Raw genomic sequence first — 15,238 nt, 5'->3', positions numbered from 1 at the left:
ATCTCGGAATGAGCTTATATCTTCAAAAATGTCGATAGTTTACAAAATACAAGGCAATTTCTTAATTATGTATCTCGAGATAGAGAATTTTTGAATGCAACCTAAATAATTATAATAAATTAACTATTATTAGAAAAAAATACTCGTTTTACATTTAGCATTAATTTTTAATTTAAAATATATAAACTGTACATTTATTTATCAATTATCATTATTTATACATATACATATATAATGTGATCCAGATTTTATTTATTTTTATTTTTTTTTTTTCATATATATAAGGTATAAAAATACACATTAGAATACCTTATATATATGATACTTTATCCATAGAATATAACTATAATAATAATAATAATAATAATAATAATAATAATAATAATGAGCATAAATTAAAAATATTATACTGATACACCTGGCAGTTAACTAAAAATACTTTTACAAGCCGTATTAAAACAATGAACAGCGAGAATTAAAAAAAAAAAAAACAATTTTTTTTTTTTTCAATTTTTTAAAAACAAACCTGTAACTTATCAACAGTATTAAAAAATAATAATAATCGCGTTGAAATTAAAACTAAATAATATCATAATCAAAAATAATTTGATTAATTTAAAAAAAAAAAAATTTTTTTTCTTATAACTTGTTTGTTCGTTAGTTAACAATTTTTAATTTTTACTCAGTCTACGAACGGCCTCAAAAAAAAAGTAATTATTTTTATCATAATTAATAATCAATAATAAAAATAATAATAACTAAAATTTATCATTAATCTTACAGAATATTTGTATAAAAACATTAAAAACAAACAAAACAAAACAATTAATTAAATTTTCCTTTGGAAGACTATAAAATAAATCAAACTATTAATTATTTGTTCATATAAATTATAAAATTAAAAATTTATTATTTAAAAATAATTATCATTAGTTATATTGATCCTTTTATTATTATAATAATAATAATTTTTATTTTTGTTTTTTTTTTTTTTTTTTTTTTTTTTATATCCCTGATATTCTTAATTGTAAATTATAAGCCGGAGTAACACTTGTACTTATATTTATTTATTGAATTTTATTATTTATTTTTTTTTTTAATTATTTTTTTGTTGCTCCGTCACTAATTTAAAACATCTTCTAGCTATACTTGATTACAATAAAAAATTTTACAGGAATTATCCTGCCTGTACATTTATTTGCCTCATTATTACGTTTGTCGACGGCAAATTTTTTAATTTTTTTTTTTATTTAATATTCGTTAATGTTATTTTATGATAACACTTTTACCGTAAAAACAATAAAAATTGTATTTTATTTATTATTATAATTAAATAATAAAATGGGTCGGTTTTAGTTTTTTTTAATACTTTAAGAAATAATTTCGCAACGCAATCGGTCTTATTAACCTTCGACAATATTAGAGCAATAGTAATAATAATTGTTATTATTTTAATTTATACTCTTAAAAATTTATCGAAGGGAAAAATTTTATCGAGAGCGACGAAGCTAGGCATCGTACAGAGAGCCTAGTACAGAGGTAAATTTCAACTGCCCTGGTAGGGCAACTGATCCGGGAGCGAGGAAGAGTGGTTGTGGTGCGGGCTCTGGTGGAAGTGAGGGTTCGTCCCGTCCTGAGAAAGCTCCGTCACAACTGGCTCTTCGTATTTTCCGCGCTTGAATCGCCCGTATAGAGATGAGTATGGCAGATTATAGTGAATCGCTGCTTGGTTAATACTCATGTGTCCCAATCTGTTGAAAAAAAAATTTTTTTTAATTATTACAATAAATTAACAATTATTAAATTAAATTTTATTTATTTGTGGTAAAATTCAGGATAAAAAATTTTTTTAATTTATTATAATAAATTAAGAATTTATATTTGACAATTATTAAAATAAATTTTATTTATTTGTGGTAAAATTTAGGATAAAAAAATTTTTTTAGGTAAAAAAAATAATTTACTCTTCTTTCAAAAGAAGATAATTATTTAATTTATTTGTAAATTTTTTTCTAATGGTTATTATAGACCAATTGAATTTTTTTGCATTTCCTACAAGATTTTTAGGCCTAAAAGTTGATTATTTTATTTTTTTTTTTTTTTTTTTTTTTTTAGAAATTTATAATTTTAAAATTAATTAAAAAATAATTTTACAAAAATCCTGAATTTCATCATAAATAAATAAATAAATTAATGAAAAAAAAAAAAAAAAAAATTAACAAACCTGACAGCTTCAAGAGCTTCAGTCATGGCATCTTCGCTCCAAGGAGTCGGATTACTCCGACTCAATTCAATTCCTTCTCTCTTGCATCTGCCGTAGAGAGTCCCCGTGGGTATGCCGAACTCGGTGGAAGCTCTCTGGACGGAGGTCTGTCCTGACCTGATAGCTTCCAGAGCCCTGTCCAGGTCCGCGGGCGACCAGGTGGTGGGACTGGCGTTGAATGGCGCAGCCAATCTTATCCCTTCCCGCCTGGCTATTTTATAGAGAGTGCTCGAGGGAATTCCGAAAGCCTTCGACGCTTTGTTCGCCGAAATTGTTCCCGTCCTTAGCGCCTCCAGGGCGCTGTTGAGACTCTCGTCGCTCCAGGACTTGGTCGGCCCGTCTTTCTTTGGAGTGTCAATCCCTAATCTGTGAGCGCGCTGCCAGAGAGTTGTCGAGGGAATTCCGAATGTCGCTAAAATTATTTTAAAATTTTTAAAATTTTTTATTTCTATTTTTTTAATTAATTAATTATTTAATAATTACCAGACGCTTTCGTTAAACTCATGTCGTGATTTCTCAGAGCGTCCAGCGCGGCGTCCATGTCCTCCTGGGTCCAAGACTTGGAGCCGTGGTGGTGGCCCGAACCCCCGGAGTGACTCCTAGAATTGTTCTCCCCCGAGTTGGAGTGGACTGAACTGCCCGAGGGCATTAGGCCCAGCAGTTCGGGCGTTATCATCATCATATTGTCACCCTCGGCTGCGTGCTTTGAGCTCACACTCGCGCAATCCGACATGTGGCTGTCTATGTCTATGGTGTCCGATGAGTCCATCGTGTGAAGGGTTTCGAATTTTATTTTTACGTTATCACAATTTTGTATATCTGAAATTAAAAAAATTTTTTTTTATTAATTAATTATATTACTTAAAATTTTTTATTAAGTACATAGTGACTGCAGGTTGCTAGTATTTTATTAATAAAAATTTAAGTTTACTTAAATGACCTTAATTACATTGTACACTTAAAAAAAAAAAAAAAAAAAAAAAAAAAAAAAAAAAAAAAAAAAAAAAAAAAAGCCTTTTTTTATCAAAATATATTGAAAAAAAAATTTTTTGTCTCCATAATTGTATTTTTTAAATAATATGACTATGAATAATAAATTTATAAATTTTATTTTAATTTACCATCAAGCTAATTTTCAGTTTTTTTTTTTAACTATTGATAAATCTACTTCCTTAAATTTTTGACAAAAAAAAATATAAAAAAAATTTCTTTAAATAAAATAATTTAAGAAGAAATAAATATTCATAGAAAAGATGAAATTAAATAAAACGTTATAGTACGAACGCGTCAAACCGAGCAAATTAACTAACTAACAACTAGAGCCTAAATGACAGTGCGTGGGTTGGTAATATTAAAGAAGAATAAACGAAGTAAATCTAATCGCCAACAGTTAAGGACAATTAGAGCAATTATTGGTTAATTCCTCCCAGGATTAATGAGAGGGCTCAGCGATTCTGCAGTGCAGTCTTGATACTATCAGAATTATGATACATGATGATAGTGATGTTGGTGATGGTGATTGTGATCGTGATGATTACCTGTAGAATGGTTGTCGGTGTCCCTGAGATGTGTGATGGTGGTGCCAACGAGCGTGGCGCTCGGCGGCGTGGGCTGGGTCTCCGGAGGCAAGTCGACCTCGCCTGGGTCCGGATGGTGCCCGTAGTGTCCTAAGCCTGTATGGCAAAACATGTCACCTTTTTATGACGTGAAAATAATCTGTTTAGTTTGCTTAAATTGATTTGTTAAGATGCCTCACACCTCTCATCCTTTTTGTCCAATTTTTTAATTTAATTTAATTTAATTTTTATATTTTTTTTTTACTAAGATAAAAAAACCCAGTTATTGACACTTGCAATTTTATTTTTTAAAAAATTTTTTTGTAATCCTAATCAATAAAAATTGATTTTAATTTTATTTATTTTGTTTTTAATTTAATAAAAATTGAGGATTTTTTTTTTTTTTAAATTTAATTTTGTATAAAGTTGATTGAAGAGATGTAATTTAATTATTTTTCAATGATTCAATTATAAAAAAACCAATGACTTTTTTTTTATCATCATTATTATTATTAGTGAACGTAATTTAAAGTTTAATTAAAAGATTATGGCGTGAAATTTAATTAAATAACTTTTTTTTTTTAATTCAGAAGTTAAAAATTGATGGAAAAAAAATTTTAAATATAAAAAATTAAAAAAATTTTTTTTTTTCCAGAAAAATTCAAAAATGTTTAAAATAAAATTTTAATTAATAATAAGTTTGTTAACTGGAAAAGGTGGATGCTAGAGGTGTGAGGCTTGGGATCTCCTTGAATTGGCTTACCGTTATTGTTGTTTGTGCCGTTACCGTTGTTGGTGTCTCGCTGGCAGGATTCCAGGATTACTGCTGCGTCTCCTCCGCACTCCTCATCCTCCGTCTGCCAGTCACCCCGGTGATTCTGCGGAACATCCGGTACGAATTTAGAATCGGCTTGCGCACAGTATCTGCTTGTCAGTACAGTATCGCCACAAGTACCAATACAGATACAGATACAGATACAGATACAGACAGCAAATACAAAACGCAGATCTAAAGCTAAAGACTAGACACCCTGCTGATAAATTATCAATACTGACAATTAACGAACCTCTTTGTCGTTTTCGCAGCCGAATCCGGCCTTGCTGCTGTTCTCGTTCTCCTCCTCTTTGTACCTGTCGGTGCTCGTGGGCCTCCCAGCAGCGGAATCTCCAGCAGATCCTCCTCCGGCTCCTAGACTCGTTCGCTGGCGCTTGTACTTCGGGTGATGCCTCTTCAGCTTCGTGTAATTGAACCTCGACGCACCTCCTGGTTCTCGCGGTGACGAGCTCAAACTCACTGTCGCTGGCGCTTCCTTGCTCTCTGGCACTTCGCACAGCCCTTTTATTTTCAATTGATCCGCCGTTTTCAGCAAAGACTGCAATTATAAAATTTTTTTTTTTTAATTTATTGATTTAGAAATAATTGAAAATTTTAATTATTAAATTATTAATTACTAGGAAATTTTTATAAAAAAAATAATTTTTTATTTTTCATGGATTTTTTAACAATTTTTTAAGATTATTTTTGGTGGAATTATTTTTTTTTTATTTTTTATAGAATAAGCTAAATCTCTAGATACATAATTAAGAAATGTTTTTGTATCTCGTGAACTATTGACATTTTTAAAGATATAAGCTCACCCCGACATTACACTCATCGAGACCTTTCATTTGAGTACCCACATCAATTTTTCATATATTTATATATATATATATATATATATATATATATATATATATATATATTATATATATGTATATATGAAAAATTGATGTGGGTACTCAAATGAAAGCTTTTGATGAGTATAACATCGAGATGAGCTTATATTTCTAAAAACGTCAATATTTAGAAAAGTACAGTGCAATTTGGCAAAATTTTAATTTTTAATTGTACATTCATGAATTTTTTAAAAATTGAGACAAGAAAAAATTTTTTTAGATAATTAATTTTACAATAAAAAATTATTTAGAATCTTAAAAAATTTTCTCAATTATTCTGCATTGTATCAATAAATTACTTTTTTTAAAAAATTAATATTTTTAAATAACAACTACAAACAAATATTTATAAATAACAAAATAATGTAAAAACAATAGCGATCGACAGGTTAAAGAGAAAAAGCCGAAGGAAGAAATAACAAACATAATAGCCTAAAAATAAAAAAAAAAAGTGTCGGTGAGTTGTGTTCTTCAATCAACCCCGGGCTCGCAATTAGACGGGGCAGTTTGAGCTCGCTGTAGTCATACTAGTTGTAGTTGTGGTGGTAGTAGTAGTAAGTTGTCGCTGGTGGGTGTCAGTATTAGTTGGCGAAGGGAAAAACGCCCTCAGGATACGAAGAATGGAGAGTAAAGTGTTGGGTTCCGGGTGTAGAGAGGCTCGACGCGGCTGTCGCGACACCAGGGCCGTATCGACCACCCTCTCTCAATTTCCTCCCCGAAATCTCCCTCTCTGACTATTTTACTATACTCTGATCTCGGGGTGACTTTTCGTGCAGGACATCACCCTCACTCTCACCCTCTGCCTATCTCTCCTTCCTCGGCGCTCTACTCGCCACGACTATTCGGACGTTATCGCGGATAATTATCGTCGCGGTTGCAAATATCAAAAAAGTTTAAATTTTAATAATTAGATTTATATTATTATTATTATTATTATTATTATTATTATTATTATGTAATTTTTATAAATTACCAATAAAATTATTAGATTTTTTATAAGAACCTTTTTGATAAAGAATTTAATTTTCTACAAAAAAGGTATCATCACTTTTTTATATTTTCAATATTTCAACCAAAATAACAATAATAATTATTGTCATTAACATTATCATTATTTTGGGAGAAAATATTAAAAATGTAAAAAATTGATAAGAGACATTTTTTTGTGGAGAAATAAATTTTCTATAAAAAAAAAAATTTTTTACACAAAAAAAAGTTCACTTAAGCCAAGAAAATATTTTTCTTCCTAATTATTTTTTTTTAGCGGAAAAAAAAATTTTTTTCGCCAAGAAATTTTACTTATTCCAACAGAATAAATTTTCTTGCTTTAAGAAATATGTATCTTGATCCAAGAAAATTTATTTAAGTCAAGAAAATCTTCTTGCTTTGAGAAAATTCAGCCTTTCACTCCAAAAAATTGAAATATTAAAAATATGAAAAAATGATGAAATAAATTTTTTTGTAGAAGATTAATTTCTCTATAAAAAAAAATCATCGTCAATTTTCTTATATTTTTTTTTTTTATTTTAGACAAAATATTAAATTTAAAGAAGAAATGTAAAAATTTTGTTTAAAACATTTTTTTAATTATTTTAAAAAATAATAAATTAAATTTTTGTTATTATTATTATTATTTAATAATAATAATAATGATAATAATAATAATAATAATAATAATAATAATAATAATAATAATAATAAAGTAAAGAAAAATAAGAATAGCGAAAATGTAGTCGACACGCAACGGCCGGACGCAAGCGGAAATTCGCCAGCCGGGTTGAGAGACGAAGAAGTAGAGAGGACGAGAGGGTGAGAGGACTACTAGCAGAGAACGATGCAGAATCGGCGACGAGGCGGTAGCACAACTGACAGGGGATGAGAGTGAGGGAAGATATCGGAGAGAATGCCGAGGGAAACGCCGATAGCATAGGCACTGCCGCGATTCGGTTTATGGATGTGAAGCCAAGGGAGTTGACTAGAATTGGTGAGTTGGTGAGTTGGTGAGTTGTTGAGGACTCGAGAGCCAACCAGGATTCATCCCAACCTCCGCTGTGTTCACTAGTCGCCAATCAATATTTAGGGTTCAAGGGCATCGCCCGAACAATTATAGTCTGACTAATTGACATGGACAAGCTCCAGGTCCACGTCTGGGAGGACTCAGAGGAAACTCTGGGTCTTATCTCTTCTATAGAGTTCATCAAAAAAATTCAATTGGATCAGAGCTTTTTATTCAAAGCAAATATATTGGACTTTTTCAATTAAATTATATTTATTGTGAAAATTTAATTAATTTTTTTTTTTTTATTAAGAAAATTTCTTTAAAAAATTGTACTTGGAATTTTTTTGCTTAAAAAAAAAAAATTAATTGATTTAATAAATAAAAATTTTATTTATTTATATTAAAGATAATTATTTTCAAAATTTTTTTATCACTTTACTTAAATATCCTCAAACAAGGATAAAATATTTTTTTTTTAATCAAAAAAAATTTTTTTTAATTTCAGTGTACATATAAATTAATTTTCTTTTTTTTTTTTTAATAATTTTTAATTAAAAAAAATTTTCTTGCTAATTTAAAAAAAAAAAAAAATTGATTTAACTTGCTAAAAATTAATAGAAGCTTTAAAAAATTGAAATAGAAACGAGCTAAGGAAAAAAATTTTTAAAGAAGAGCACTAGCTAATATCTAACAAGTCCAACAGGTGTAAATCCGTGAAAAAGCTTGTGTTCTATTCCACGCAGCACCAGAAAACGTGGAAAAAGAATAAAAATAAAAAAGCGGCACGCGATCTCGCCGGAATAAGAATAGAAGAAAGAGGTGAATATTTTCTGGGATCTGGTACCGATAAAAAGGACATAAACGGCGAAGGAGCCGTCGGGTGAAAAGAAATTCCTCTTGGGGGTGGAGAAGAGGGTGGAAGAATGTGACGTCATAAAGGCGCAAGCTCTTGGTTTGCTCTTACTGTTCTATCCTGTGCTCTATATTCTATATAACATAAACTCTTCTCGACACACTACTCCTATCATATATATATATATATATATATATTTATATATCAGTTCACTTTCTTTCTTTCTTGCTCTTTATCTCGGCACACGGCGTGTAAGTATGTAGGTGTATGTGGTAGGTCTTGCTTTACTCTATACTATATACTCTATACGCTTCACGCTTTACTATATTTGTATATAGATATATACGCGGATACAGAGTTGGTACCTACGTAATGTTCTTACTGAATGGAAGACCACGTGCTTCAACGACGCAAACGACGTAGACGAGTATCAAGAACAAGACGCTACGTCTTGTCTCAGAATAGGAAGAGGAAAACCATTTGTAGAGAGGGGTTCAATGGAACTTGTCGCTGCTCTTATTATTGTTTGTTATTTATCATTCATCTAATCTATGTTATTAATAGAATATCAAAGATTTCATCTCTATAGATGCATAATTAAAAAATGACCTTGTATCTCGTGAACTATTGACATTTTTGAAGATATAAGCTCATCCCGACATTAAACACGTCAAGACCTTTCATTTGAAGACCCACATCAATTTTTCATATATTTTATATATATATATATATATATATATATATATATATATATATATATATATATATGATAAATATATGAAAAATGCATGTGGGTACTCAAATGAAAGCTCTTGATGAGTGTAACATCGAAATGAGCTTAGATCTTTAAAAACGTCAATATTTAAAATGTAATTGTACTATTTTGTAGTAATTTTTAATCAAATATTACCCAGAAAAAAAATTATTTTAAAATATCTTTTCTTTTCAATTTTTAGAGTTTCAAAGATTAATTAAGACTTCAGATGTATTTTTTTTTTTTTTTTCGAGATATATGTAATTGTTATTATTATTTAAAACAGTATTTTTTTTCGTAGTGCTTAGAAAATCTTAAAAAAAAAAATTTATTGGAGTAAAAATTGAGATTGAAATAAATGCGGAAGAATAAAAGAAAAAATTTGTAGTTTTTGCGTTTAAATTTAATATTCTGTCTAAATGATTGAAGATAAGGAAAAATTGATGAAGACCTTTTGTATAGAGAATTTAATTCCCTATACAAAAAGCCCTTATTAATATTTTTATATCTTTTATCTTTGAGCCAAAATAATTATTTAAAAAAAAACTGAAATTATTTTATTGATAAATTTGAGTGTTCTTAAAGTCTTGTTTTAATAATAATAAAAATAATAATTAAACATGAAATGTATGTACATATGTATATATAATTAAAAACAAGTTTACTTTGTCGGTAGTAATTAAAAAGTCTTAAACATTCTTAATCTTAAATGCACTAGTTAGTTATGTATAATGTATAAATTTTAAATAACAAAAACTAAAAGCCGGGAGTAAAATTTGTCAATTAAAAAAGGCAATAAAAGTTGGTAACTCTGAAAGTAAAAAGTTACGGGTTTGTTAAAGTTTGCCTTGGTGGTAGGTATATTTTTTTCCTCATTTTACTTTTTTTTTTTTTTTTTTTTTTTACATTTTATCAAAGCAGAATAAATAATTTAAAAAGTCGAGTCAAAAATAATATCAGTCGAAAATAAAATGGCTTTAGCCGGTAGTCTGCATTAATTGGACTTAAGCCAGTACAGCCACACATGGATTAGATATGCTACGCTGTGCTATGCTCTATGGAGTATAGTTCCTCCGGGTACGAGTATTATATTATATTATATTATTTTATATGTATACCAGTTACCAGTTTCGACTTCAATGTAATTTAACAAGTGGACACGAGTTAACGTATCAGTATATTACAGTAAAATTTTAAATTATTTTTCATCCATTTAAATTTAATTTATTTTATAAGAAGATTAAAAATTTTTCTTTTTTAAATATTAAATTATTTTTTTATTAATATTCATTCCAATTTTTTTTCCAAAAAATTTATAAATAAATTTTCTAAAATTAAAACACTAAAAATACTTCAAACTATTGATATTTTAAAAATAATTCTAAAAAAATTTTAATGAATTTTTTTTTTAAATTAAAAATTCTAAAAATTAATTTAATAAATTAATTTTTTTTAATTAGAATAATTAAAGTAATTTAATAAATTTTTGTATCAAAATAAAAAAATTAAATATTTAAACTATTATTTCTTCTCAAAAATTAAAGATAAAATTTTTTTTTAAAGAATTTACTACTTAAAAAAATTAAATAAAAATTAATCAATCTTTTAAATTTCTAAAAAAATTCTTTTCTATTCCATAAAATAATTTAAAAAAAAAAAGCACATTTAACCATACTCACCCATACATTAAATCCAGCAACATCCACATATGTGACACGAATACAAGCCAATTCTGAGTTAGCTGAACGTCAGTAAGAATGTTTACGAATGTGCCAACTAAAGAGGGTGGATAATATATGAACGTTCTTAACTACACCACACATATGTACCTATATGCATACATAGACATTCATATGCACACATATAGATATATAATATGTTCCCAGACATTTCCGAGGGCTCTCGTAAAGTCACTTCCTTGGCACTTTACTGGCGCAGCAGAAGCAGAGGGCATCACACTGATATATTCTCATACAAGTCTCATGTAGGATCCAACACACATACGTCTACATATATTCATTATGCTGGCCTACCACATACAGAGTATGCTAAATCCAAGCTACTAAATTTAAAATAATCGAACCAAAAAATTTTAAAACCAGCACAAATTTTTTTTTTGAATTTTTCACGTGATAAAAAAATTTATACTTTTAATTTTGAGTTTGATACTCCGAAAAAATGAACTCACCTTTCTTCGCGGGTCCTCGCGGAGGTGAAGTGTATTGTGAAGTATATAATATGAAGAGAAGAAATGGAACTACACGTGCACGATTTAATGAAGAAACTTTTGGGAGATAAAATAAAAATACGAATGAGGTACACAGAGAAGTTGATAAAGCGTAGGTGAGTAGGTGAGAATGCACTTATCACACACGTGCTCGTTTATTGATATGATTACTGATGATATAATAAAAAAAAAAAATGTTTTTTTTATAAATTTCACTTTTAAATAAATTTTTGAAATAAAAAAATAAAATTTTTGGAGCAAAATATAAAGAATAATTTAAAAAATTTCAAGATAATTATTGCGGGCCCGCTGTTCGTGGCGAAGCCCAACGAAAGTGAAATGGTATTCGTCGGGTCTCTGGCATCGGTAGAGGACGCCAAGCGACGGCGTCGGATATAGGAGCCGTAGGAGGAGTAGAGAATTAGTATGAGTATGAGTATGAGGTGTACTGTGAGAGCTACACCAGACCGAGTACACTCTGTTGAGGTGGAGAACTACTGCTCAGGAGAAGGACAGACCGCTCGGATATTCGACGCGAATTTCGCCGACGTAGACACACATTCTGTGAGTGAGACCAGAAACCGGGTGGTGTGTCGTGGTGTGTCGAGGTGCACGCGTGTGTGTGTGTGTGTGTGTGTGTGTGTGTGTGTGTGTGTGTGTGTGTGTGTGTGTGTGTGTGTGTGTGTGTGTGACTGTGTGTTTAGGACCAGCTAGTTGCAAATAGGAGAGAGAGAGAGAGGGTGGAAACAGAGGGTAGAGGCGCGAGACGAGGAGAGGAGCGAGGGAGGCGATAGACCCGGCTACGGTGGAAGAGCGGGAGCGGATCGCGAGTTTTAAGGTATAAGGGCGACAGAGAGGATCGATCTATCGGAACGTGGATAATCTCGAGATATGGGGGGGGGGGTTGTTGTTTCGAGCCGACCCCGTCTGCGTGGTCTCTGCTTCATCGCCAGGTTCAAACGGTTGCCCAACTTGCTTTTTTAAGTCCAGGTTGCCTCGTTGGATTTTCTGATTTTCGAATTTTTAATTTGGAGTTCATTATTTTGGAGAATTTTATTATTTTGATTTTAGAAGATCAATTTTTAAATTGGGAAATTTTATTTAATTTAAGACAAACTCTTAAAAATTGTTTTTTTTTGGTTCAAGAATTTTTTTTCTTCATTAAATTTAATTTTTTTAAAATTTATTAAAGTTAATTTTTTTTAAGTGTCGATAAAATTTTTTTTAATCAAAATTTTTTAAAATTAGTTTTATTAAAAAAGATTTGAGTAGATTTTTAATAAAAATTTATTAAGAATTTTGTAAAAAATAAATTGAAAAAATAATTATTTTTTTATAATGTAATTTTTATAAAAATTTAAAGAATTATTAAAATTCTGTTAATTTATATATCAATGAAAATTTGTAGGATTAGGATAAATTTTTAAATCAAGATTTATTTTAAATTGAAATTTTTGAAGTAATAATTCAATAAATAATTAATTTAAAGGAACAATTGATACTTTTTTTGGGAAGAAATTTTATTATTTAAAGAAGAAATTGTATTAATTAAATTTTGGAGTTTTATTGAGGATATTTTATCAATTTTTGTTTCCAAAAATAAATTAATTAATTGCTTTAAATATTAAAATTTTTTCTAAATAAAAATTACCAAAATAAAGAAATTCTACAACTAAAATCAACAATTTTAAATTAAAAACTTTTGTATATTCAGTACAGCCAATTCTAATAAACGACAATATTAAAAGAAAAAAAAAATAATTTCAGCATAAACCTAAAAGCGCCTGCGCAATTTTAATTACCAAATTCATCGTCAAAGAATCGATCTCTCGAACCGCAGTCAAGTCAAAATAAAACAATAAATGAACCAAAAAAAAAAAAAAAATAAATAAATAAATAAAAATAATCAATAATTTATTTCTTCTTTAGGAAGAAAGAAAATGAAAAATTATTTAAAAATTGAATCAAGAAAAAGAAAAAGGAATTGTGAACGATAAAAGACATAAAAGAGGGAAAGAGTGAGGTAAAGTGAGGATAACTGGATATGAAAGACGAGAGCTCGGGCGCGGCCGAATTAATTTCAGTAGGAGTACACGGACTGGGACAGATACAGAATGCAGAAGATGAGAGTAGAGGGTATTTGATATATTGGAGTATAGGAGAGTACAGAGGATATTATAGAGCAGAAGAATATATAGAGGGAAGGAGGGAAGAGGGTTGTATACATATACATGGTATATATGATAGTCATATATGTATGTGGAACGGTTCGAGTTCGGTTTTGGAGCATGGCAGTACAGTGCGTAGTCGAAAGTACGGATAGCGGATAGCAGATAGCCAGATTCGTATTCGGCGAGCAAGAGTTAGAGCAAGAGGCCAGAGCACAGCCAGAGACAGCCGGGGTGGATAGGAGGAGCAGAGTTTAGTTCAAGAGGGAAGAGGAATTGAGATGATAAATGAGAGAGGGCACGCTACAGTCTATAGTCTACAGACCGTAGGCTGTTCTGTCGCGGCTAAAGAGTTTGCGCAGACAAAGGGAATCTGCGGCTCAAGCTACACTCGCCGGTTCTTTACGCCTGCTACTATACGCACACGCGTAAATACGTGGAGGTATGTATGTATGTGTGCATGGGTGGATGGATGAATGTATGTGTGTGTATGGGGAAATATATAACGCCGCGGTGGTCACAGAAAACCGCGTGGTACAGTCGAGAGTGGAAGTTGAGAATTTTATAACGAATCGAAAGATTAAATGGAGAATTCAGGTATCGATGGCTGATGGTTTCCATTTTTTATAGAATTTTATACGAATAAAATTTTGGAGTTTTTTATTTTTATTTTAAATTTGAGATTTTTTTTTTTAATTATAAGAATTTTTTTTATTTTTGATTAAGATTTTTTAGGAAGAAATATTTAATTTATTAATATTTGATAAATATTTATTAATAGATTGATAAATTGTTTTTTAATAAAAAATTTTTTTTTATTTTTATACTGAGAGAAGAAATAATTAATTTTTAATAAATTAATTAATTTAAGAAAATTGTATTAATTTGTTAAATATGAAGGATTTTTTTTTTTAATTTTAATAAATATTTTGATGGAAAGAAATACTAAATTAATTAATATTTGAAAAATATTTAATTAATAGATTTATAAATTTTTTTTTAATAAAAATTAAAATTTTTTAGAGTTATATTCAAGGAAATAATTAATTTTTAATAAATAAATTAAATTAACTTGTTAAGTATAAAGAATTAAATTTAAACTTTTAATAAATATTTTTTAGAAATTATTTGAATGTTTAAATTGTTTTAAAAAAATTTTTTTTAATAAAAAATAATATCAATAAAAATTATTTGAATCAAACTTTGTAAATTAAATTAAAAAAAAAAAAATTCTAGTCATCGAAATTTAGTAATTTAAATTTTTATGATACCTCTGCGTAAAAAATACCGATATGTTTTCTATTAAACAACATTAAAAATTCACACACGTATTGTAATTTTAATGTTTGTCATAAATAAGATTTTTAAGTACTAGCTAAATTTAAATTCGTAGAAATTTAAATTGATAAATTATTTTTTTCTAACGCAAGACTTAAAAATTTAATTTAAAATAATCCTTTTGATAATTAAAAATTATTCAAAGTTAACAATTAAAAAATGTAAATTTTGACCTCTTTACAGACAATTCAGTACTCTGACAAACTTTAATAAATAAATTTGTGAATTGATTTTTTAATAAATTTTCTAATAATATTTATAGAAGCGATCAGTTAAATATTTGTAAAATAGATCGACGTTTGTTTAATTAACAATCGATGTGTACATTGAATTATATTTTGGAGATAATGGATATAATAATTAT

At 28.7% G+C, this 15,238-nt stretch overlaps 1 protein-coding gene across 6 annotated transcripts in view; it reads right to left on the bottom strand.

Moving 5' to 3' along the window:
* Window positions 1-356: 356 nt before the first annotated feature.
* Window positions 357-15,238, bottom strand: part of Psq (pipsqueak) — a 31,032-nt gene continuing 16,150 nt past the window's right edge. For 3 of the 6 annotated variants that reach the window (XM_074256418.1, XM_074256421.1, XM_074256420.1), the window contains exons 4-9: window positions 4,887-5,192; window positions 4,583-4,697; window positions 3,802-3,957; window positions 2,747-3,082; window positions 2,225-2,675; window positions 360-1,751 (exon numbers count right to left, since the gene is read on the bottom strand). In XM_074256418.1, coding sequence (XP_074112519.1) covers window positions 1,547-1,751; window positions 2,225-2,675; window positions 2,747-3,082; window positions 3,802-3,957; window positions 4,583-4,697; window positions 4,887-5,192 — 1,569 coding nt within the window. In that variant the 3' untranslated portion in view covers window positions 360-1,546. Of the gene's footprint in view, window positions 1,752-2,224; window positions 2,676-2,746; window positions 3,083-3,801; window positions 3,958-4,582; window positions 4,698-4,886; window positions 5,193-15,238 lie in introns of all 6 variants that reach the window. The other 3 variants (XM_074256419.1, XM_074256416.1, XM_074256417.1) reach the window with 2 other exon arrangements.

Source organism: Cotesia typhae, unplaced genomic scaffold (genome assembly GCF_013202065.1).
Source record: "Cotesia typhae breed Kobodo isofemale line unplaced genomic scaffold, CoteBio_Ctyphae scaffold_152, whole genome shotgun sequence".
Taxonomy (NCBI): domain Eukaryota; kingdom Metazoa; phylum Arthropoda; class Insecta; order Hymenoptera; family Braconidae; genus Cotesia; species Cotesia typhae.
Note: the sequence above shows the minus strand (reverse complement) of the source record. Positions and strands in the feature narration are given on the sequence as shown.